Genomic DNA, 26,783 nt, shown 5'->3' with positions numbered 1-26,783 from the left:
TTGGGGAGAGGGCAGGGATGAACTTCATTAATGCTGCTGTGTAAAACTTTTTAGGGTTGTGGAAAACCAAATTCAAAACTGAGTGGAGTCAGCAGGTACATAAACTACCAAATAATTCACTGTTCAGAAAATTGTAAGAAGCTGCCATAAAATAATGGAATTCAAAGAAAAATACATTGAAAGAATACATTCTAAAACTTGGGAAGAGGGCAGGAACAATGTGGGCTTCCCCAAAGCTGTTGTAGAAAACTTTTTAGGGTTGTAGAAAGTGAAATTCAAAAGCTGAGTGGGGTCATCAGGTACATGAACTACCTATTTATATAATAGGAAATTCACTATTCAGAAGATTGTAAGAAAATGCCATAAAATCATGGAATTCAAAGAAGAAAAAAATACATTGGAAAACTTGGGAAGAGGGCAGGAATAATATTTACTCTTACAAAGCTGCTGTGTAAAACTTGCTAGGGCTGGGGGAAATGAAGTTCAAAAGCTGAGTGGGATCATCAGGTGCATAAACTACCAGAAAATGCACCAAGGAATAAAAAAATACATTGGAAAACTTGGGAAGAGGGCAGTAAAGAGCTTCATTAATGCTGTTGTGTAAAACCTTTTAGGGCTGTGGAAAATTAAGTTTAAAAACTGAGTGGGGTCATCAGGTACATAAAACTACCAGAAAATTCACCAAGGAATAAAAAAGTTCATTGGAAAACTTGGGAAGAGGGCAGGAATAACATGAGCTTCCCCAAAGCTGTTGTGTAAAACTTTTGAGGGCTGAGGGAAATGAAGTCTAAAAGCTGAGTGGGATCACCAGGTACACAAAAATATCACAGCATTATTTTCCTGATGTCTGGATATAGAGATTATTGGGGAAAAAACCCCTAATCCACAACTTTTCCTTTCCCATTGACCTGTAAGAGAGGCAGAGGCCCAGGGAATTAGAGCTGTAATGAGAAACACAAGGGCAGGGTGGTTTCTCTGTGCCTTGGGTGCCACTGCCACGGGCTGGGGTTGGTTCTGCTCATGGAGAACAGGAACAAGAAATCCTGCAGTGCAGCTGATCCCTCATGGTAGCTCAGTGTAGAACTGGAGTGTGCTCTGGCCCATTAAAGACTTTTGGATTGGTAATACACAAAATGTTGGGAGGAGTGGTTATTTTAATCACAGAACAGTGGAAGAAATTTAAGCAAATAACTGAGTGATAATCACAAATTTGTGTGATGCAAACCCAACGTCCCCATATTTTATAAAGCTAACTTTGATCTTTTTTCCAATAACATTTAATTTAGGCTCTCTTTGTCTGAACACATTTATTTCATAGTGATTTCCATGCATTTCTTTGTGACCATTCCAGGGCAAAGCAAAAAAAAAAAAAAAAATCCAATAAGCTAAGAAAATAAACAAATAAAGTAACTAAAACTTTGGATTTGGGTTTATGTTCTTGGGGTTTTTCCCACATGAGAAACATGAGGGATCCATAAAAGCTGGAGAATGTCAGTGATGGTGAACCCAGAACCTTCACAGGCATAAAAATGGGTTTGGAGCTGTTGAGTGGTCACATGACTTAAACTTACTTGGAAAAGAATCACAAAATCATGGAATGGTTTGGGTTGGGAGGGATCTAAAGCTCATCCAGTTCCTGCCCAGGGACACCTTCTACCACCCCAGGCTGCTCCAAGCCCCAGTGTCCAACCTGGCCTTGGACATTTCCAGGGATCCAGGGACAGCCACAGCTGCTCTGGGAATCCCATCCCAGCCCAAATTTACTTGGAAAAGAATCACAAAATCATGGAATGGGTTGGGTTGGGAGGGATCTAAAGCTCCTCCAGTTCCAACCCCTGCCCAGGGACACCTCCCACTGTCCCAGGCTGCCCCAAGCCCTGTCCAGCTTGGCCTGGGACATTTCCAGGGATCCAGGGCCAGCCCCACCTTCTCTGGGAATCCCATCCCAGCCCCTCTGCACCCTCCCAGGCAGGAATTCCTTCCCAAAATCCCACCTAAATCTCCCCTCCTTCAGCTTCTGAGACCATCTTGTGCTCGAGGAACAGCTCCTGGACGGTTTTGAGCAGAAGGAAGGAGCTGAGTCAGGAACTCCCTGCACATCCTGGCCAAAGTGCCCCAAAGCCCAGCCCAGCCCCTGGGGTGACCTTACCTGATGTAGAGAACTCCACTTTGGTCCACCCTCCGCTGCCAACCAACGGGAACTTGCACTGCTGGTGGCCCTCCATCCGTGTCCCCTCCGTCACACTCCTTCCCACCATTCATTTTCCTGTTTCTGGTTATGAGTCTTCAGAGATATCAACAGGAAGGTGATATCCTTTTACTACATGTCATCCTGGCCTCCCAAAGCAGGCCCTGCAGCACAGCTTCCCCCAAATCCTACAAAGTGCATCGGGAGGCTCCAGCTCAGTTTGAAACCAAGTCCTTAAAAGTGGCCATTTTGGTTAATGAGTCACTTTCCCATTATAATCCACATTAAATATGCAATGTTTAACTCCTTATATATTCATAAGGATGAACTATATAGATAAAAATTAGTGCTTCCAACTTGGGAAAATCATAATTCACCAATCCTTTGTTACCTGTCAGAAAGGAGAATGGGGAAAAGGAGAATTTCTAGTTCAACAGCATGATGGCTCCAAGCTTGATGACTGTCTAAGATAACTTGTGTTTTGTGAAAGCTCGTCTCATTTTTATAAATATGAGTCAGATCCAATACCTCCAGGTATTACACCCTTTATATGCCACATTCTTTTTGTTTTCTTTTTTTATCTTCTGGTCATGATCCAAGTTGTCTTCTTGAGGTTCTTTGCTGACTCCTTGGCTCCAATCAAACGGCCTGAAAGATACAGATGTGGGAAACAGGTGAGCCCTCCTCTCCAGCCTTGCAGCCCAGTGCAGTAACTCAGGGAGATGTTTACAGCTGCAGCCATTTCCAGAGCTTCAAATCAAAGTTTTAAATGTCAATGGAACCATCAAAAACAAGGCTCAGAGCAAACAAAATCCTGCCAGCGTTTTCTATTTATACGTGGATGTAATTGAGCTACATCTTAAAAGCTACAAGAGTGCAAGTGCTGTTAAATAGTTGATGTGAAGTTTGGGTGAATTAAGGGATGCATCTTTTCACTGAATATTTTCACATATGCTTCTGTTCAGAACCATCAGCAGATGACTAAATTAATGCCCTTTAAAAATTGTTTAGAAAACTGAATGAATTTCATGTGAAGGAAGCTACTTCTAGGCTTTGGTAATATCCATAAAAATGCAAACCTCCTGCATTTCAACTGAATTAAAATAATCATCCCACAAAAAATTGGGTAATAAAAAGGGAAAAACCAGCAGCAGTGACTGATCTCTGAATACCTTTGAAACAATCTGAATATCCTCAGGAATAATTCCCCTCAGAGATTTTCTCTCATGACAGGAGTTGAGTCATTTCCCCCAAAATAGTTTTTTCAAGCTGACCAGGTGAGACTTAACACTTGAGACTGGACATTTTATTAAGGTGAGGCAAACGTGGAATATGGGATTTAAACAGTAAATACACCAGAAAAAGGCAACAATCCTAAATTCAAATATAGACGACACAGATGACTGCTGTAGCAACATCATTAGGAGAGTTTATTTGGAATCAGGTGTCAATCCTGCCTTATTCCCAACACTAACATTATGCCAACATGTTAAAACATAATAAATGTTATAGACCTGACTGATTTTAATAAGAAAAGGGGTTTTCTTTTAAAGCCAGAAATGGAACATAAAGACATTTCTGCAATAACACCACATTACATCTATATTTAACAGTAATAACAGCTCCTTCCTTCAAGACCACTAAAGGAAGACTACAGAGGCATAAATATAGTCCTGGAAAATATTCCCTTAAGTACCCTCATGCAGAACATTCCCTTCAGAAGTGCTGCTTAGAAATGTAAAGTTCCAAATGCTCCAAAAATAAAAAAAAACCTCACCAGGGTATTTCCAAGCAGGGCTGTGGATAAAAGGAGCTGGTGGGCCAGACCCCCTCCACTGAGGGGCTGGAATCTAAATTGGCCAAAGGCTGGAATCTTGGGTGTTGCAGTAAGGAAGAAAAACCATAAAGAAAGGCTTTATAAAATCAAACCTGCTCTGTTATATCAGGAGCTGGCCTGCCATTGCTTCTAAGGCAAGTTCCCAGGTGAAAGCAATCCTGGTGTGGGCAGGTCCTTACCAGAACGATCTATTCCTGGGTGAAAATCAACTCACACCTGGATATCAACTGGTTTTGCTTATTGCTGGGTTAAAATCAACTTACACCTGTGTATAAACTAGTTTTGCTTATTCCTGGGTCAAAAACAACTTACACCTGTGTATAAATTAGTTTTGCTTATTGCTGGGTGAAAAACAACTTACACCTGTAGAAACTATTTTTGCTGTTGCTGGGTTAAAATCAACTTACACCTGTATATAAACTAGTTTCCTTATTCCTAGATGAAAATCAACTTACACCTGTATATCAACTGGTTTGCTGGGTGAAAAACAACTTACACCTGTATAAACTGTTTTTGCTGTTGCTGGGTTAAAATCAATTTACACCTGTATATAAACTAGTTTTGCTTATTCCTGGGTTAAAATCAACTTATACCTGTATATCAGCTATCTTTGCTTATTGCTGGATGAGAAACAACTTACACCTGTAGAAACTATTTTTGCTGTTGCTGGGTTAAAATCAACTTACACCTGTATATCAACTGGTTTTGTTTATTGGTGGGTGAAAAACAACTTACACCTGTATAAACTGTTTTTGCTTTTTGCTGGGTGAGAACAACTTACACCTGTATATAAACTAGTTTTCTTATTCCTAGATGAAAATCATCTTACACCTGTATATCAACTGGTTTTGCTTATTCCTGGGTGAAAATCAACTTACACCTGTATATCAACTGGTTTTGATTATTGATGGGTCAAAAACAACTTACACCTGCATATCAACTAGTTTTGCTTATTGCTGGGTGAGAAACGACTTACATCTGTATAGAAACTGTTTCTGTTTATTCCTGGGTGAAAAACAACTTACACCTGGATATAAACTAGTTGTGCTTATTCCTGGGTTAAAATCAACTTATACCTGTATATAAACTAGTTTTCTTATTCCTAGATGAAAATCATCTTACACCTGTATATCAACTGGTTTTGCTTATTCCTCGGTGAAAATCAACTTACACCTGTATATCAACTATCTTTGCTTATTGCTGGGTGAAAATCAACTTACACCTGTATATCAACAGGTTTTGCTTATTCCTGGGTTAAAATCAACTTACACCTGTAGAAACTGTTTTTGCTTATTGCTGGGTGAGAAACAACTTACATCTGTAGAAACTGCTTTTATACCTTAGATAGAAAAATGAAAACTATCTCTCACAAACAACTTCTCCTGCATCAGGAGTTTGAGTGACCAATCAACAGAGAATAATAACTTGTTAATTACCAATAAAGTAATTGGCAATGAAGCTCCTGACCAATTGAAGCCACACAAGAGCTCAGTAGAACTGTATAAAAAGGAGTTGTGTGAATAAAGAATGGGCTTTTCCATCATGAAGGAAATGGAGTCTGTGGGATTTATTCCCATCTTTGGAGGCTTTTCCCAACCTCAGTGAGGGTGATTTCAGCTTCTCTGCAGGCTGGGGGCTCTGGAGTGGGCTGGCCCTGCTCTGCAGGATCTGATCCACGTTCCTAAGCATCCCAAAGGATGCAATCCCTGGCCAGGGGCCTGGTGAGCTCCTGCTCCACCAAGGTCACCCGGGATGTCCCATGGACACCTTGTCATGTCACAATCCACCCTTTAATCTCTCAGGCTGCCACACAGAAATAGGATTTGGAGAGCTCTTGGCAACAGTTCAGGGCTTGCTCAGGTTTTCAGCTCAGAAATTTGGGGGTTTGAGTGGTTTTATCCCGATTAAGGAGGGAGCAGATGAGGTTTCATCAAAAGCAGGCCAGAATTTCCACGCTGAAATTCCATCGTAAGCCACACATGGGAAGTCCCTGGGTGTTATTTAATAAATTTAATAACACCACACAACTCAAAGCTCTACTGGAGCAGAGATTTACAACAACAGGACAAGAGGGAACGGCCTCAGGGTGGGCACAGCAGGAATTTCCCCATGCAAAGGGGGCTCAGGGATTGGAGCTGCCCAGGGAGGTTTGCAGTGCCCATCCCTGGAGGTTTCCCAGGAATTCTGGAGGTGGCACTCAGGGCTCTGGGCTGGGGACAGGGTGGGCATGGGTACAGCTGGGACTGGATGGACCTTGGAGCTGTTTCCCCACCTCATTTCTGGGATCCTGAGCACCAGAATCCCCAAGGCTTTTCCCAGAAGGGAATATCCATCAATCCAACCCCCAGCAGCAGAGGTGTCCCTGCCCCAGCCCCTTCTGGCAGGGAACATTTTGTGTTCCCCAATCTCCTCACACCAACAACAGAAAAGGAGCCCTGAAAGTCCTTCAAGTCCCGTTTTTGCATTTTGGGGGAAAAATTCTTCCTAGCAGGGGTGCCCAGGCCTTGGCAGGAGCTGCCCAGGGAGGTTTGCAGTGCCCATCCCTGGAGGCGTCCCAGGAATTCTGGAGGTGGCACTGAGGGGACAGGGTGGGCATGGGCACAGCTGGGATTCCATGGTCCTGGAGGGTTTTCCCAGCCTCAGGGATCTGGGATTCTGTGACTGCAGACCCCCCTCCACCTCCTGATGCACCATTTGCCCCTTCCCCATCCCAGCACTCTCTGAAGTATTTTGGACTGGGATGCAAAGGAGTTGGGTTTTGGACCAAGCCCAAAGGATCCTGGACACTGGAAGGAATCCAAAGGGCTGATTTCCATCAGCCATGGAACAAATCCCTCTCCTCAGTAATCTCCTGGCAGCTCCAGGAAAGCCCTGTTATCTCACCACAGCTTCCCACATCCAAGGCAGTGACTGCTTTCTGCCCTGTGCCAGCACATCATGTTTAGATTTGTTTTGTAGTCCAGTTTCATTAGGATATCCTTCAAAAGATTTCACTGCAGAACTGTGCAAAACTACACAGAATTCCTTCCCCCCTTTAGCCCCCTGTCCCCTTCCCCACACGGAAAATTCCTCCTTCCTTTTCATCTGCTGCAAGTGTGGTTTCAATTTTTAATGGGACTCTCTCCCTTTTTTGTTTTTTTTTTGAAATGTTGGATTTCAGGCAGCCTCTTTGCACACTCAGCTGCTAATATTTACTTTAACAATTTTTGAGTCAAGTGGGAAAACCGGAAAACTCAATGGGATGTAAAAAGAAATTTAAATTAGATATTAATTGTCTGGATTCCAATCTGTTACATATGATGTTAATAATATTTATTTTATTAGTAAGTGGATGTTGAGCCAATTAAGACAAATTTTGACAGGTTGATATTGCAAATCATGGAATGATGGAATCATTTTGTTCCACCCCCAGGGACACCTTCCACTATCCCAGGTTGCTCCAACCCTCTAAGTAACAAATTTTTCCCTATTCAAATATAATCTAAATCTTTCCCTTGTCCTCCAAATACTTTTGGTGCTCCATTGCTTTTTTTCTTACATGAATTTGAAGTGTCCAACAATGCATGGATCACAAAGGGGCTCCACAATCCCTGCCTGGCTCTCTGAGGCACAAATCCCAGTCCCCACCTATGCAATGGCCACATTTTGGATAGAAAGCTTTGCAGACACTTAGAAAAAACACCAAACACTGCTCAGAGACACAAATTACAACCTCATTTTTGAGATTTTTCCTTTCTAGCAGTGATAAACCTCCAAAATGAAAAATGCTCTCAAATCACAGTCCTGGGGTTTCAGGACTAATAAGGAATTTTAGCTTCTTAAAAAGCATCACTTTCAAAGCACTCAGTGAAAAGGAGTTTTTATTTAGTTACCACTTGCACATTATTAATCTAAGTCTATCAAAGCAATTAGCCAGGATTCTCCTGTATCATCTAATTAGATACAAATGTTGCATCATTTTTTGGGAATGCTTTCCCCGTTTGAAAAGCAGCATTCTCCTGACTAATTAGATCAGTGGTGAATTCTTTATGAGGGCCTATTTTTAGGCCAGTGAGTCAACAAACAAAAGTGCCTGAAGTAGGAAGGAAACCTTGAATCCTTCAGGATTCTTTTCCTTGGGGTGGTGTCCAGGGCCATGGCAAAGCTCTACACACGATTTACTCATGGTTTACTCATGATAAACATGAGATACTCGTGACATATCTTGGAAACACATCTCACTTGTAAATACAGAGTACTAAGAATGTTTCACCACAACCAGGAAATTGCTCTGCACTGAATGACTTCATTAAAATGAGCATTTTAAATTGCCCCAGTGCCAGCTCCTTCACAGTCCAACCAGCTCTGATATTATTTCTGTCTTTTAAAGCAGTTTTAGATCTATTACAAGGTTTATGGTCTCTTATTTTACACCACTCTTGATGCTGTGGAGTTTTTTAGGATTGGGATTGAACCCCTCTATAAAATAATTCCCTGGAGGTGTCCGAGGATCACCTGGATGTGGCACTCAGTGCTCTGGGCTGGTGACAAGGTGGGGACTGGCCACAGGTTGGACTCAGCTTTGGAGGCCCTTTCCAACCTGGATGATTCCCTGGCAGCCATCTGGGTGAGTTCATGAATAACAAATCCATAAATATCCATAAATAACAAAAAAATCCACAAGGATTCCAGGCCCCTGGAATTCCTGGCCCTGTCCTCCAGAGCCAGGAGCCCCCTGGATGCTCCCCAGCTCCCAGCACAGGGATGGGAAATTCATTTTCCCAAGCCTCCAAAGCAGTCACTTCAGCCCTACACCATAAAACAACAAGAAAGTTATTTTTATGGAGAAAATCTGATTTATCTGCATGGAATCCAGCTGATCCTTAGGAACTTGTCACATAAATCGCCTTCCTTGGAGCATTTTGGATCAGGGTGCTGCTAAGTGATCAGACAGGAATCTGGTATCAGTAATTAGAAATCTGCTATCAGTAATTAGATAGAAATCTGATACCTTCCCACCAGGGAAAAATCAGAGTATCCTCAATTTTGGGGATTTAATTGTGCCAGTAAAGTCACCCAAGGCAATGGACAACTGGGCTGAGCTGGGAAGGAGCAGGATTCCTTCGTGGGCAGCACCAATCCCTAAAATCTTCTCCCTAGAATCTTCTTTTAGCCCATTTTTCTGTGCAATTCCCCAAGCTGGGAGCAACTGAGGCTGTCACTTCCAATGAAGGAATGGATGAAGTCCATCCTCCCAAGATACAGAGATCTCTGAAAGGCTTTGCACAAAAAAAAAAGCCAAGAAGAAGGGCAGGAAATAAAAGGATTTTGTTTTTAATGCTCATCTCTGGCTGTTCACTATGGATTAATTAATAATTATTTATAATTTAATAACACATTTATTAAGTCCACCCCATGGAAGGACATTGAGGATGCTCTTCCAGGCTTTCCACCACATGGAATTTTTTCTTTCCAAGGGGAATAGATCAGAACTGTGACCCAGACCTACTTTGTGTCAGCACGACAGCAGCACTCAGATTTTGTCAAAATTAGGGTTAATATTTGGTGTACACCAGAAATCAGCTAAGAATGATGTCACTGTTATCCCAGCCTTTCCTAGGGAATATTATTGAATGGAATATTATCAGGAATATGTTAATGAGAATGGAGAAGCTTCACATCCACTTTATTTTAGGGGAATCTGGATAAAGAAATGAGGGAATTTCTTTCAATTCTCATGTTTCAGCCTTGCAAAAAGCTGGTATTATTCAGCACAGTTCTGCAATGCTTTTAAAATGAAGATTATATGAATTTCAGGAATCTTTGACAGAGAATGTTCAGAAAATATCTGATAAACTGATGCAGAAATTGAGGAGGAAATAACTATTTGTAAGTGTTCAGCTCTGCTGTACATTATTGACTCAAGAGGTTACCAGGGAAATGGAAATTTGGGAAAATAAAGATTGAATTTAAAAGGAAAAAAATATATTTGAACAGAACCTTTTCAAAAAATGACCACGGAAATTCAATCAGATTAAAAAACAGGAAAAAAAAAAATCAAGATTCCTGGAAATCTGGGAAAAGGCTCCGAGCGCTGGAACAACAATTTTTGAATAGGCCCCAAACTCCAAACATTAATTCTGAGACCAAAACTGAAGAAATAAATGGCAAAAATGAAACCCATCCTCCCATATTTTCAGTGCAGAGGTCTCAAGAAACAATATCAACCTCCTTTGTATCAGACACCTGAAGGTGAGGATGGAGCAATATTTCAATAATTTGAATTATTCAGCCCGAGTTCCTGTGCAGGAGAATGTCAGAACTGTAGCAAGATTGCAAATTAAACCCATAAATTATGCTTTTGTGCCAAAGTAGTGATCATGTGACTGTACTATTTTTAGACCCTTGGAATTTTTTCTCCAAGTGCCCCTTTTTCAACTGTTTATTGAATTACGTAGCTCTGCTCAGCAAATTCCCTGATGAAAATACACTTAAGGTATTAAAAAAAATATATGGGAACAATAAAAATCAGCTCTTCAGACACCTCAGTGCGAACCCTCCTGCCTTATTTGGCATAAATGGAATAATATTGGAGAGTCTGGACTGCCTCTGGGCCCTGAAAATCTGATTAATCTCTCCATTAGCAGATAATTACTTACTACTTGCATGTAGAAGTATTTGGAGAATTTGGCCCCACTATTTTATTGGAGAGAGTTTTCTCTTTTTTCTGAAAAAAAAAAAGAGATGCAAAAGTTCAAGGATTTTTTTAAAGTGATTTTAATTATTTTGAATGCCAAATGTTTCCTTCTTGCTGTAGCAGAGATTTATTAGTTATGAGTTTAATCATTTTTAAAATCAATCTTGATGAAGATTTGTATACATGACCTTTCCTTCTCCAGCCCCTCTTTCTGCTCTGAGTCAGCTCTTTCCTGAATTCTCCATTTCATTTAAAAATATTCTTGCTCACCCTGCCATCAAAACATCACCTTTGTTTTGGTGTTTAAAACCTTTGAAAGCAGTAAAGCCCATAGAAAGTAATTTTTAATGTATTAATTAAGAGCAGGACAGGGGATTGAGATGAAAATGAAAAAATCCTGACCTTTTTCCTCATTAAGGATTAGATTGAAGGTGGCTCTGTTCATCTTGCTCACTCCAAGCTGGAAAAGAATCAGTTAAAGCAAAAAATAAGCAATAGTGAGCAACACACCCCGCTAAGGACATTCAGATTCCAATATTAAATGACTCTCAATTATTTCTTCATATTTCTAAACACTTAGAAAGGTTTCTTAGGACAAACGATGGAGTAACTATTTCCACTTCTTGTTTTGTACACATTTCATTTCTATCAAACATCACAGAAAAAAGAATCTAATATTTAAGAAACTGTCAGTGGATGATTTCTATTTACAAAATCAGCCTTACTCCATTTTAATCTGAATTCTGGCAACACAAATGACCAAAACTGTTCACACCCCCTACTACTTTTAAATAAAATTTTGTGCTTCAGGAGTGTCTGGCTGCCCCAAGCCCTTCACTCAGAATTACTTTTCAACAAGCCAAGGTATTTTTAGCCCACCAAAAGGAGCAAAGTGTCTCAAAGTTGGTGTCTGTGTATTTTGGGGATGAATTCTTACATAACAATGATCAGATGTGTTCACACCATCACCTTAACAAGGATAAATTTCCTTGGCCAATAAATGAGGAGTGGAGCCTGGGAAATGAACCAGCTGATTTTAGGATAAAACATTCCCTGCTTCAGAGCAGGTGAAACATTCCTTGGAGGGGATTTGCCAAACATGATGCATCTATTTTATATATACATATATTTTATGTATATCCAAACACGATACATTTATTTTATATAATACATATTTTATATATATATATATTTTTTTTTAATATATATATATGTATGTATATATGTATATATATATGTATATATGTATATATGATAAATAAATGTATCATGTTGGATATATCTTATATATATAAAAATATATATATGTATATATAAAATAAATGTATCGTGTTGGATATATTATATATATAAAATATATCCAACATGATACATTTATTTATCATATATACATATATATTATATATATATATATATATATAATATATCCAACACGATACATTTATTTCATATATACACATATTTATATGTATATTTATTGATGTTATTTATCCAAACATGATACATTTATTTTATATAATACATATTATATATATAGATATGTAATATATATATATATTATATATATCCAACGTGATACATTTATTTTATATATACACATATTTATATGTATATTTATTGATGTTATTTATCCAAACATGATACATTTATTTTATATAATACATATATTATATATATATATGTAATATATATATATTATATATCCAACATGATACATTTATTTTATATAATACATATATTATATATATATATATGTTATATATATATATATATATTATATATCCAACATGATACATTTATTTCATATATACACATATTTATATGTATATTTATTGATGTTATTTATCCAAACATGATACATTTATTTTTAATGCACAGCAAGGTGGGACCTGCTGGTGATGCTCAGCTCTGCCCTGCCAGGAATCCCTGGCTTTGCTCTGAAAAATCTGATTTTCCTGCATGAGGAATCACCCCAAAGCAGACAGAAAATGTTTGGTTCTCTTCAGAAGGAGCTACACAAAAGGGTGAATCACAGTCAAGAGTAAGAGAATTCCACCAGCTCATCAAAGCAGGGGAAAGAAAAATGAGAGTAAGGCACCCAGAAATTAAAACCATGCGGCCTTTAAGGATGCAGCACATCCAAGAGCTGAGAACAAAGCTCCAAAAAAAGATAAGAGCATGGCAAATGCACTGCTTCATCCCAGCTGCAGGACAATCTATATCCCAACTCACAACTCAGGCAGTTCTTTATTCTCTGACAGGGCCCCCAAAACCAGCTCTGGAATTGCCTAACACAGATATTGAGGATGTTCTGCTCCAAAAAGTGAATTATTGGGGAAATGTGGGCAAAGAAGCACTCAGGCAGCTCTTCATCACAACATATTTAATTTTGGTGCTGCAGGTATTTATTTCTCATGCTCCTCTGCAGCAGCTCCTGGACTCCAACTTCCAAAGGCTGCTGAACCCAAATTTTCCTCTGTTTGAAATAAAAGCTTTTCAAAGCATTTTATTGAAGAAAACAAAAGTCCTTTGGTTCATTTTTACTGCACACCTGTAACTAAAAGGTGCTGTCATGGATGGAAAAGGTTTGCAGGGAATGAGACAAACTGAATCCCAAAATTAAGGTGATGATTAAACTGAGGATGTGAATGAAGAGGGATCCCAGGAGAGCAAAATGCTCAGCCCATGGCCAGTGGGGAAAGTCAAAATTACTGAAATTTTCTCTGGAAGCTCCTTCTTAGTGTGTTTTTTAGTTTCCTGATGCTGATAGGTAAAATATCCCAGTTTTCCATTCATATTTGCAGTCAGATATGAGGTAAAACAAAAAACATCTTGGCCTGTTTTCTCTTTCCATCTCTCCTAAATTACACTTGGTGCAACCTGAACTTGCTTTTTAGTTTTCGGGTTTTTTTAATCTACAGAGCAACCCCCACCACTGCTTTGATAAAACCCTCTTACCTCTTTTTTCTGCCCATCCTACAGTGTTCCCTTTTTTCCTACAATAAACAAACCCAACCCTTTCAGCTGTTCTTTAAGAGCCCTGATTTCTAAATCTGGCATGGGCTGTTTGCTCTGCTTTGCATTCCTCTGGCTAATACAAATTTAACTTATATTTATTTCTTAAAATTTAATAAATAAACATCAAAATTTGTTTTTAAATAAATAAAGAATATTTAAATATATTTAATATTTTTATAGTATTAATTTTTTTTTAATTATAGGGGTAGGTCCAATATTGCAAAACATCTCCTGCCTTTCAGCTCACCAAAAGGAAAGACACACCAAGATAATCTGGGGTATTTTTAAGGAATGAAGAGATTCCAATGGAGGGAAAATCCCAGAATGGTTGGAGGGACCTTAAAGCTCATCCAGGTGTCCCATGGGCAGGGACACCTTCCACTATCCCATGTTCCTCCATCCTGGACACTTCCAGGGAAGATGAATCCTCAACTTCTTTGGGAATTCTGTGCTAGGGCCCTGCCACCCTCACAGGGAAGAAGAAATCTACAAAAATTTCCACCAAGGAATTTTGGGAGCTCTTGTGTCAGCTCTCCCTAATCAGGGACAGCTCTCAAAAAAGGGATTCCAAATGAGTTGTGGCCATCAATGATCCTGTGGGAATGCTGCACACATCAGTTCAGAGGGGATCAGACAGAATTCCACCTTTCCTCTGAAGAAAAAAGTCCTGGCAAGAATGAAAATGTGTTTGAAATCCTTATTTTGACCCAACAAATACTGTACAGCGACTCACTAAGATGCCCAACACTATTGTAGATGTAACTTTATTTAAAAATAAAACCACACACATTCCTTCAACTGGGCCACTTCAGATTAGGGATCTCTTCAGCCTTTTCTGGAGGGATTTAAAAAAGCTTTGGAGAAATCTTAAAGCTATGGAATTAGCCTGGTATTTATAGCTCCGTTTCCAAGCGTGTTCTCTGAGCTTCCTAGGACGTTCCTTTTCCCCATCTGCTGGTTGTTGACATGGTGTAACCTTGTATTTTGATCAGGAAAATCTAGAAGAATAAGAGCATTTGATTTGATGTTGTGCTGGAGAGGCCTGGCTCCACCTCAGGCAGCTCCACTTTGCTCCTCCACCACCATCCAGGGCAGGAATGGTGCTGCAGAATTTCCAACAGAGAACTGGAGTTCTATTGTTTGATTATGTCAAAATACATTCCTCCCAATTATGACTAATGCTCCATCTGAATCACAGCAGCACAAAATGGAGGTTTTTCCCCCATTAAAATGCTGTGCTTCACATGCTGGATGGATACAATCTCTTAAATTGAGGTCTGGAAAGTTTTTTTTTCTTTGTTCTCTTATCTAAAAGTCCATGTTTGGGTGCACTGTCTACCTTCCACCAAGGCATGAACTGCTGAGCTCTTTACTTTTCTACTTCAGCACCATCAAATGTTGAAGATGGCTGATCTTCTGTTTGGTTTTTTTAATGTTGCCTCAAATACATTGTCTTAAAACCTCGCCACTGCCCTGCAGAACTCCCAAAAAACCAAAAATTCCACAGCTTCCTTAGAATACTCACCTACATTGCTTCTCATGGTCTTGCTTCAAGTTATCTTGGGGATCTTTTAGGCTTTTTAGAACTGCTGCTGCACTTTGAGCTTTGCTCTAGACAGTCTCCTGTGGTGCTCTCGATGATGGGCTATGTCCATTGGGGCCAGGTCCTTGCCTCCCTCCACCCCTCACGCGAGGAACTCCTGCACCCCACTTACATCTGCTGAGATAATCACAGGGTTGCAGTTAAAACAATGAGCCAGAGGCTTTCATTCCACTTGTCCTGACTGCTTTGTAAGCCCCTACACAATTGCTTTGTAGCATAAACAAAGCAAGGTTTGTTTCTAAGGAATGGCTTTGACTGGAACTGAAGATGCCTTTTGAGTTGAACTGATCCACACAAAAACCTCCAGCTAGAGACAAAAGGATGAGTTTTGGAGCTGTGATGCTGCAAAAGGCCTTGGTGAGGTAGAAGCTTGTCTTAGGCTTTGGGTGTGTATTTTATTTTTGTTAGAGGTGGGGCAGTTCTCTTCTGTTCATTGGGCAGTTTTTCTTTATCTCTTCCACAGCCAATCCTCCCTCAGGAGATCTCTGCTGTTCATGGGCCATTAATTATTAATTATCTTCTGTTCATGGGCCATTAATTATTAATTATCTTCTATCCATGGCCACTGAGTGTCCCTGCATGGCTGATAAAATTCCATCATCCCATGGGGAGATGCTCTGCCCAGGGGAGGAGCCAAGCATTCCTACCTGGATCCAATCTGAGGTTTGGGACAGCACAGCAGCCTCTGCCCAGTGCATTCCCAGAGGAGCAGCTTCTGCTGCCCTGCATTCCCAGAGGAGCAGCTTCTGCTGCCCTGCATTCCCAGAGGAGCAGCTTTGTGCTGCCCTGCATTCCCAGAGGAGCAGCTTCCTGCTGCCCTGCATTCCCAGAGGAGCAGCTTCTGCTGCCCTGCATTCCCAGAGGAGCAGCTTCTGCTGCCCTGCATTGCCAGAGGAGCAGCTTTGTGCTGCCCTGCATTCCCAGAGGAGCAGCTTCCTGCTGCCCTGCATTCCCAGAGGAGCCCAGGCCCATCTCCAGCAGCCCTGGAGCTGCAGAGGAAAACTCCCCCCTTGTGCAGGATCCCTGCTCCAGCAGAGCCACAGCTGGCACTGCAGGAGGGCTGAGCCCCCATGGCATGGGGCTGTGCCACCCCCTGACACACAGGGGACAGGGACTGCTCTGACTCTGGCAGGGGTTTGTTTTTTTTGTTTGTACTATTGTATTTGTATTTTTAATTTTCCTAGTAAAGAACAGTTATTCCTATTCCCATAACTTTGCCTGAGAGCCTTTTAATATCAAATATTATAACAATTCAGAGGGAGGGGGTTTACATTTCCCATTTCAAGGGGGGCTCTGCCTTCCTTAGCAGACACCTGGCTTTTCAAACCAAAACTGTGGTTCCACCAGCAGAAGAAAAGGAGCTTCCTCTAAAGGCCTCGAGAAATCAACAGCAAAGCATCATAAGAATTCATTTAAATGAATAATCTGACTTTGAATTTATCAAAATTAAACAGCAACAATAAATTCATGATAAAATGATCTGTACTGAGGGTATGGAAATGGACGTACACAGTGACTACAGAATTTGGGGGTTTTTTGATTCCATGCACATCCCTACCAATAAACTTCCCAAAAACTTGCAAGGATCCACTGATGTGCTATAAATGATGGGCTATAAATGATGGGCTATAAATGAGCCTTGGCTCAAGTACAGGACATTGGTGAATCCCCACTTGGAACAGAAAACTGTTGGATCACAGAATCCCAGAAGGGTTTGGGAATCTGTTCTAGAGACCCAAGCAAAGTTCTGCTACGTTTCTGTTAAGTCTGGAACTAAGTTACTGAACTTTAAACTGAGCTTTACTAGCTAACACAGTTTCTTAAGGCACTTAAAATGCATTTCTACTTATTTAAAACTACAACTTGCACTTAAACCTACACTCCTACTTCACATCTGTGTGGCTTAATATATCCTAATTTCTCTGAAGGCTTTAATTCAACCCCTGCACTCACCTCTCTCTCTGAGGAACTCAGAGAGGCTCACATTCCAACAGTTTGGGATGGAAGGGACCTTAGAGATCAGCTGATCCCATCTCCTGCCATGGGCAGGGACACCTTCCCCTAGTCCAGGTAGCTCCAAACCCCATCCAGCTTGGCCTTGGCTCGTTATTCCCTATAGGAATATAGGGGATGGCTCACTATTCCCTATAGGAATATAGGGAATGGCTCATTTTCCCCTATAGGAATATAGGGAATGGATAATTTTTCCCTACAGGAATGGCTCGCTATTCCCTATAGGAATATACGGAATGGCTCATTTTTCCCTATAGGAATATAGCAGATGGCTTATTATTCCCTATAGGAATGGCTCATTTTTCCATATAGGAATATAGGGAATGGCTCATTATTCCCTATAGGAATGGCTCATTTTTCCCTATAGGAATGTAGGGGATGGCTCATTATTCCCTATAGGAATACAGGGAATGGCTCATTATTCCCTATAGGAATGGCTCATTTTTCCCTATAGGAATGTAGGGGATGGCTCATTATTCCCTATAGGAATGGCTCATTTTTCCCTATAGGAATGTAGGGGATGTCTCATTATTCCCTATAGGAATGGCTCATTTTTCCCTACAGGAATGTAGGGGATGGCTCACTATTCCCTATAGGAATGGCTCATTTTTCCATATAGGAATATAGGGGATGGCTCATTATTCCCTAACAGCTGCCTGCTCCTGAGCCCTTTCCATCCTCCCTGTGCTGCTCCAGAGGCCAGGTGCCTCCAGCACTGATCCCTGCTGGAATCCCTCTGACCCCCAGAGGAGCCTGCCCAGGACTGGAGGCAATAGTTTGGATTTTTCCAGAGGTGGAATGGATTGGAGCTCATCAGGTTAAAGGCACATCCCAAAGAGTGAAACCCTCAGATCCCAGAGCCTGAGGACTCAGCACAGGCACAGTTAGGCATCAAATTCACAAGAATTGGGCATTTCACATTTTTCCCCAAATAAATCTTCATTAAAAGGAAATGCAAAATCACTGAGTTTTTGAATCCTTCAGCAGATGGGAAGAATTAGTTCTGATTTTCAGATCCCCTCTTTGGAATCTCTTTGAAAGCCATTTATCATCACAGTGAAGGTCTGGGTTGTTGTTAAAACCTTCTCCTGCCACAGAAAACCCTGACAGGAAATGGGAGTGAGAAGTTTCAGATGAGCCAAACAAACAGGGTGCAACACCACCCTGTGACAACGAAAGTCACCAAGTGCATTGGCTGTGAAACCAAATACAGTATTTGCCATGATTATTTAAATGTCTTAATGAAGTTGAGAAGCAAACCCTGCAGTTTGGCTTCACTGATTTCACCAGTGTCCCCAGTTTAATTGAGTTTTCAACCGATCTTCCCAATTTCAGTGCAAATTAGGGCCCAGCATTTTGTAAAAAATGGGCATTAAAGTCTCTTGGTTGTCTCAAAATGCATTCGCCAACCTGGCAGAGCCTTTCAAGAATGGGTTTTTGTCACATGCAAACTACTTAAAATAAAAATTATTTACTCTGTAAAGGCCTTCCCCAACCAATATGACTCCATAAATGACACCCTCTAAATGATGAAGATATATTTAGATTTTCTTAAGCACTGGGACACTAGAAAATATCAATGTTTAGGCTCTGTAGAGGGTTTACCTGTTTTTAATACACTGTATCAACAAGGAACATTCAGTCCATAGATATTATTGAATATACAGATATTACTGAATGGAAGTATTTAAAAACACAACCATTTTATGCAGGTTATTCATATAATTATAATTTATCTTCACAGTAACAAAAACAGATAGAAAGATGGTATAACCTACCATTAAAGAATTTGCATAAAAATGTATTTTAGATCATAATTCCACTATGGATGTACCATTCTTCATACAAAATTATACATTAATGTTTAAACACATTGAAAGGTATTGATCAGAGACATTTTTATGAAGAATTCCCCATGAGCACAGAATGCTAATCACAGCAACCACTGTAAAACTCTAATTTACTGGAAACAATTCCAAGAGATGGATGAAAGAGCCCAAGAATAAAACCTAAAGTCATAGCAGGGCTTAAAAAATCTGGGTCACATGGCCAGTGCTAAGGACTGGAGGAACAGCAGGGAAAGGAGCCTCGAGAAATCCACAGCAAAGCATTGGAAGAATTCATTTAAATGAATAATCTGATTTTGAACTTGGCAAAATTAAACAGCAACAATAAATTCATGATAAAATGATCTGTACTGAGCATATGGAAATGGACTTACACAGTAACTACAGAATTTGGGGTTTTTTTTGATTCCATGCACATCCCTAACAATAAACTTCCCAAAAAGTTGCAGGAATCCAGTGGTGGCTTTATTTCAGGGGGAGACACATCTGTTTTTTCAGAGCCTTTTGCTGTCTCCTTCCTTTGTGAGCTTCCTATTTACATAACAAATCTGCGCTAAAAGATTAAAAAAATCCTGTCCCCATCTAATCTCTCCAGATACAAACAATATTCTTACAACTACAGTATTTGGAGGATCTAAAATTAAAGATACTTTTTGTGAGTAAACATAAAAAATACCAAAATCTGTTATTCCTGTACGAGCAACAAACTGAACTTTTTAATTGTGTGCTGTCACAAATGAGTAAAAAAGAGGGTGGCAGGCAGCCAGTTCTCTTTTTACTTTAGCTTTTAAATGCATTTCTTCTAAATCAAACAACTTGATTATTGGCTGTTTCTTATGTTATTTTTCTCATTTACTCTGTGGCATAACTGAAAACCTCTCCTCCCAACCAGTTAATTCCAAATTAGAGCCATGAGCTCCATGCTGGAAAATAACAGCAGCAGCTTTTGTTTGGGAGCATCCAGTTCTGTCTGATTTTCTTTACAGTGTTTGTTATTTTGTTAAGGGAAAAAGTCACACAAAATTATAATTATTAATTGCATTGTCTTTCATTTCAGAGAAAACAGAGAACCCCAGACTGGTTTGGGTGGGAATGTGTGGGAATCAGAAAAATAGAAACTTCCAGAGACACTGAGGAGTTTGATCTGCAACCTTAGATTGATGTAAAAATACAATACACAGACATTGAGCAGAAAAACCATAAACTTATATTTCTATAGTTGTAAGAACAAATATACCTTAAGTGAGAAACTATTGATAAGATGGTGAAGGGTTTATAATGTAGGGGTGTGGCTGTATAGACAATTACAGTAATTGTAATTGCAATTAAGCAAGCTAGGAGTTTGGGAGTTGTAATAGAAGTATAGATATGTGTATATATATATATATATATATACACACATATACACAGTTGTAATAGAAGTATAGATATGTATATATATAGATATAGATATAGATATAGATATAGATATAGATATACACACACATATACACAGTTGTAATAGAAGTATAGATATGTATACATATATATAGATATAGATATAGATATATATACACACATATACATAGGTGTAATAGAAGATATATGTATATATACACACATATATGTAGGTGTACCAAAGTAACAAAAACTCATTATATGGAATATATATGGAACCCATTTTGTTCCATTATATGGAATAAAAATATCCACAATGCCGTAAAAATAAGTACAAGTAATAGCTTAAAAAACCAAAATACACCCTGTAACAACTGTTCATTGAACTAGAAAGTTATATATTACCTTGTAACAAAAAAATCTTATAACTACTTTAAACTATAACCAACTACTCTAAAATCCCACAACCTCTAGGACTACCATGATAACAGGAAGGGAAATAAATCCCATAAATCCCATCCCACACCTTCCACTGTGCCAGGGTGCTCCAAGCCCTGTCCAACCCAGCCTTGGACACTCCAGGAATCCCCAAATTCAGAAAGAGAGGCAGAGAGAGAATTCACCCACCTGAAATCAGGAAGACTGGTGGGTGTAATCCTTTAGGATTTGGTGCTTCTGGGAACTTTTGGGAAGAATTAGAGAAGTGCTGTTTCTTCAAGTCTTTGTGGTTTTTGCCCGTTTTGTTGTGATAAAGCCTCTTCTTCCTGCAATAAAATAGATGTTTTGCTAAAGGGGGATTTGCAGAAAGGGAAATTGTTCCTAAATTCCCTCTGGAAGGATCTCTGACTTCACTGCCCATGCACACAGAAGCAGGAGAGCTCCCCACAGTCCAGGTCTGGCTGCATCCTCCCCTGCTTTACACTTGTAGAGATTTTAGGGCTGTAAAAACAGAGCCCACACAGCTGGAGAATGGAGGAAAAGACTTTAAAAAGAGATATTCTTGAGAAGATCCACCACCAAATTTCAGAGAACTAAAATAGCAAAAAGACGCCCAGTTTTGTTTATTTATACACACATCTCTTTTTATATACACTCACACACATGGACATTTCTATAAATTAATATAACAACCCCCAAAGTAGTTTAGAACCATTGAAAGTAGGTTACAGACTTGCAGACTTTTTTTTTTTTTCCCAAATGCCTTGTAGATTTTCCCCCTAAACCAAGCAGAATCCTGTGACTTGAACAAGCGATGGCAAATCATGACCTCGGTCTAAGCACGGCCTTATATTTAATTTTATTCCTATAAGCAGCATAAAAAGTGGGTGAAAATATGAAAATACATATTATATACATGATTATGCTTGGAGTAAGCACAGGGCTCACAGGATTTAAAGGTTTCCCCAATTCAGACTCAATTCAGGCCTGGCCTAAATCAGGCTCTGCTGTCTCCTTGGCAGAAAGCCTGAAAACTCTGATTTTTTCCTTACTCCTCAATTTCCCTGGAGTTTTAGGGAGTTCCCAAAGGGGGAATTGCTGAGGTGTAGTCCCTCACTCTGTCAGAGGGCACAACTCACGCCTGTGCTCCTGCTCCCTGAGTCCCTCCTGGATCAGCCCAGGATTTGTGTATTTCTCTGGATTAGTCTTAACCCAGATCCTCCCCTAATCCCCGTGGCTGCAGGAATGCTTGGGCTGGAGCAGCAAGGGGTGGCACATGGACAGCAAGGAGAAATTCCAAGTGGAAAAAGCAGCAGGCACTTGGAGAAATGCAGGATGTTTGCTCTTTTTATTTCTGAAAATCTCTGCTGTGTTCATGGGAATATCTCAGTGTATTTGTGGGTTAAATAAAAATAATGTTTATTTATTTACAGCTTCCTAATTCTAAATTTTAAGTGTTACAACGCCACAGAGCAAGGGAAATGTCTAAAAAAATCTGGATACCTGGCTATTGTTGGCAACAATAATCCTGCTTCCATACTGATTAGAATTCCCATCTATTATCTGAGTATTTGCTTGACATGGCATGTGGAGAAAATGAAGTTAAAGCAGAACAGATGGCAGAAGGAAAAGGAGAAGCAGCTATCCCACCTTCCAAGGCTACCTTTGCAGGAACATATGGCCTTTCCTGGGCTTGTGTATGACAACAAGTTGGCCAGATGAACAGAACTTCAGAAAATGAACTGTAACTGCCTAACAACACCATGGAGCACGTGAACAGCGTGAGAGCTCAAAGGAACACCCAAAACCAGGCAGGTCTTGCTGAGAAGTTAATTCAGCAATCAGCTGGAAGGCCAACAAACCATCACATTTCTGTGAATTCTGTGATCCATTGTTATAAATACACTGCTACATTTCCTTTATGTATGTGATATATACATAAGGCTAAGCTACTGACATGTTTACTTTCCAAATGTGATATATAGATATAAGGAACATTTTTCAGAGGTTTGGCAATGCTGTCATTTGAGTGGTTGTTGCTTTGAGCACACAAGGTGTAAGAAGGGATATTATCTGGTTTTTTGTGTCTCCAGTTCCAGGAAAAAAAAAATTAAAAAAAGGAGTTTTAATTTGCAAGAGGAAAAAATATCAGCCATCAGTTGAGTCAATATCTCAATCCTGTAAATCCTGAGTAGCTGATACCTCTCCCTGCAGTTTGGACAGTCTCCACATCTTGATGAAGTTCATACTCAAGATTTAAACCTGTAAAGGCTGGAGAACAAAGGTCTCTTCAACAATCACACGTCCCAATTTACTTCAGTTTTCTCAAAACAACTTAGAATTAAATCTGATGAATAATTTACAAATTATTTTCATTCATCTGTAACACAGCATTTTGAAAACTTCATTTGTTTCCCTCAGCCCCTTTGCATACCTGGTGTACAAGCACTGCTGTTTTCTGGCTCACAATGGAAATGTAATCAACTTTTCTCCTTCACTGATCTTTAATTTAATATAGAGATAACTGAGAAACTGATGAGAGTGGAGAAGATAAACAAAGAATCTGAGGTCTGTATAATGCCAATTTGCCTTTCCTCCTATTTCTCCTATGCTGCTAAAAGTACAAAAAAATGAATTGGTAAAAAATCAGTTGTTATTACTCCATAGCCACAAATAATTGATTTTTTAACCCCAGAATCCCAGAATGTTTGGGTTGGAAGGGACCTGAAATTCCATCCAGCCCCATCCCCTTCCCCAGTGCCACCTTCCATGGGTCAGGGTGCTCAGGTTCTCTATTCAAGTATTTCTACTTTAGCCTTATCATAGGAAATATAAATATCCCCCAAAAAGTGAAGATATGTGGTAAAACAACCTAAACAAGAGAATCAATTGTCACATTTGTCTCCCAGCCCAGTGTCCACTCTTTCCTCCTGCCCTCCTTGCTGCTCCCACACTGCTGGTGACACTGAGCAGGCTGCCCTGGAGCAGGGGCTGGGCAGAGTCCCAGAATAAAGCAGGGATTCATTCCAAGCATCTCCTCCATGGATCCACCTTGGGCAGCACCAGAGCCCAGCCAGGGCTGCACCCAAGATGAACCAAAATGGCCCCAAAATGCACCAGCGCTCCCGGGCTCTGTCCCTGGGATCAGTTCTGCTCCATTTGCACCTTGCAGTTCATTGTCCCATTCCAGCTTTAACCCCTGCAGTCCCACCCTGCTTGTTTTTCTCTCTCCAGCCCATGGGGTTTGTGCTCTTGGGCTGAGATTTGGCTCATTTGTCCTTGGTGCCCAGCTGGAGCAGGAATTGTTTTGTCTCCCTGCTCTGTGCACAGAGCTCACCATCCCTTAAACATTGTCCCTTTTACACTAAAGCAGCACAGAGCCTGAAACATTGAAAAGCCAAACCTGAGGCATCAAGGGAACACATCCTCCATAGGAAAAGTTAACTCAACCCACCAGAATATCTTCATTTCTATCTCCTAACTCAGATTATTTTATATAAATACATTTCTGTTGACCCCAAGGTCAGAACTTTTCCCTTTTCTCCACAAGGTGCACAACTCCACCAATGTGACGGTGTTCACAGGGGTCCCAGGATGAGGGAAGAGATGAGGATCTGACTCCATGTTTCAGAAGGCTGATTGATTATTTTATGATATATGTTATATTAAAACTATACTAAAAGAATAGAAGGAAGGATTTCATCAGAAGGCTAACTAAGAATGGAATGGAATGCTAATAAAATCTTGTGACTGACCAGAGAGTCTGAGCCAGCTGACTGTGATTGGCCATTAATTAGAAACAACCACATGGACCAATCCCAGATGCACCTGTTGCATTCCACAGCACAGATAATCATTGGGTACATTTTGTTCCTGTTGCATTCCACAGCAGCAGATAACCATTGGGTACATTTTGTTCCTGTTGCATCCCACATCAGCAGATAACCATTGGGTACATTTTGCTCCTGAGGCCTCTCAGCTTCTCAGGAGAAAAGATCCTAAGGAAAGGATTTTCCATAAAATGTGTCTGTGACACACCAAGACCTGGATAAACACACCCACAGCATGAGGAGAAGAAAAGGATACCTGGACTTCCAGAGGAATCTCTTCTCCCAACTCCAAACTCATTAGGAGAGAAGAAATTCCATGCAGGAAGCACACCAACAGTTTATATTTTTGCCTCATGACAATTTATCATCACATAATAAAGTGTCTTCTTTTAGACATGACATTATGCCATTGTTTAAAATTAAATCCTTCCCCAAAGAAAATAACATAAACTTCTCTAAACTCTGTTACTTTTTACTTCAAAATTCTTGGCGCAAATCTCCATAACTGGCAAATCTTGATTATTTTAAACTCTCTTGCAGGGCAGATGCTGCCATGGAGCAGAGAGGAGACTCTGCTCTGGATTCAGGCTCCAACTGGAATTATCCTGAAGCTGGAGAGGATGAGAAAATTCCCAATGAATTTTCACAAAGAAGGAATTCCGTTCCAGTTCCATCCCTGCCTGCTCTGTCCTTGTCACTCCACTCCCTCCAAGCAGTTCTTCCAAAGTGATGCTGCTAATTAGCAGAACTAATTGCCCAATGCATTGATAAAAGTATCAGGAAATTATCTGAATAATCCCCAGGCCCAGGGCTCCTCCAGCAGAATTCAGTTTCTGGAATTCTGATTCTATTCTCGCTCAGGTTAATGGATGGTTCCCCAGTGAGTTTAATGTAATTCACACTGGATCACTCCTGAGTCTATATTTATATAAAAATGCCCTACTATTTCAATCTGTTTGATCATTTTAAAAATATCTCTCTTATTTATTCAGAAATAGAGCTCAAAATTCTATCAAAATTTAGCCCAGGACCGAATGAGTTTTCAGAAAGCTTTGAGAGATTTTATGAAGTCTGGTTTTAAGGTATGGAACTAAATAATCAAATATTCCTCTGATTTTTAGAAATATGGATCACAACAGCACTAAGGCCGAAGAGAAATATTAAATATTATTAATGACAAATGTACCAAATGTCACTGGGGAAAAGCACAGTAAAAACAAGGATTTAAAGGTGTCAAGTGTTTGACAGCAAATCATCAACAGGAATAACTGAATTCCAGATTGTTAAAGTTATATTGGAGGACTTTCACATCAGCAGAGCACACAAAGGAAAAGGATCTGAGAACAAGACTTTCAGTAGCAGTCAACAGACAACTTGGTTAAACCTCAATTTGCTTTTTTATTTCATTATTTTATATTAAGTTTTCTCTATGACTAAAAAATTCCCCTTTCAAGCTAAAGGAACTTCTAATATACAAGAAGTTGAACAATTTTAAATGCCTCGCTTAAGTTAGCTTAAGAATTAAATTATATTAATTTAATAATTAAAATAATTAAAATATTAGATTAGTAAGTATAATAACAATAATTTAATAATTAAAATATAAGTGCAATAACATTACAGCCTTACCATTTTGTATGGTTCTAGGAACAGGGAACTGCAAAATGTCAATTTAATGACTGAATTTTTCCTCCTTCACAGAAACCACAATTAAAGTGTCCCAGTTCCTTCATTCTCAGCCTGTTTTTTGCACTTTCTGGCTTCAGGTGTAACAAAAAATGGAAGTTTCTGACCCCTGAAGCTTTTGTTTCCTCTCCTGTACCTGCAAACTTCCCTAATTCAAAGGTCTGGCAGGAAGGGGTTAAAGGGAGCTTCCAGATGAGAGACTCCATCTCCCAAGGAGAGGCTGAGACAGAGAGAAAAACTTGAAATTCCCCCAGAATTGATGTTTAGTTT

The 26,783-nt window shown here is 39.9% G+C and overlaps 1 protein-coding gene across 4 annotated transcripts in view; it reads right to left on the bottom strand.

Annotated features, from left to right (window-relative positions):
* The window catches only part of MBD5 (methyl-CpG binding domain protein 5), a 129,780-nt gene that overhangs the window by 40,011 nt on the left and 62,986 nt on the right, over window positions 1-26,783 (bottom strand). The window contains exons 3-6 of one of the 4 annotated variants that reach the window (XM_077181770.1): window positions 21,187-21,323; window positions 15,245-15,439; window positions 11,104-11,161; window positions 2,150-2,836 (exon numbers count right to left, since the gene is read on the bottom strand). In XM_077181770.1, coding sequence (XP_077037885.1) covers window positions 2,150-2,262 — 113 coding nt within the window. In that variant the 5' untranslated portion in view covers window positions 2,263-2,836; window positions 11,104-11,161; window positions 15,245-15,439; window positions 21,187-21,323. The remainder of the gene's footprint in view (window positions 1-2,149; window positions 2,837-11,103; window positions 11,162-15,244; window positions 15,440-21,186; window positions 21,324-26,783) is intronic. The other 3 variants (XM_077181769.1, XM_077181771.1, XM_077181772.1) reach the window with 3 other exon arrangements.

This window comes from Agelaius phoeniceus, chromosome 7 (assembly GCF_051311805.1).
Source record: "Agelaius phoeniceus isolate bAgePho1 chromosome 7, bAgePho1.hap1, whole genome shotgun sequence".
In the NCBI taxonomy this organism is placed as follows: domain Eukaryota; kingdom Metazoa; phylum Chordata; class Aves; order Passeriformes; family Icteridae; genus Agelaius; species Agelaius phoeniceus.
This window is presented reverse-complemented; position numbering and strand designations above follow the sequence as displayed.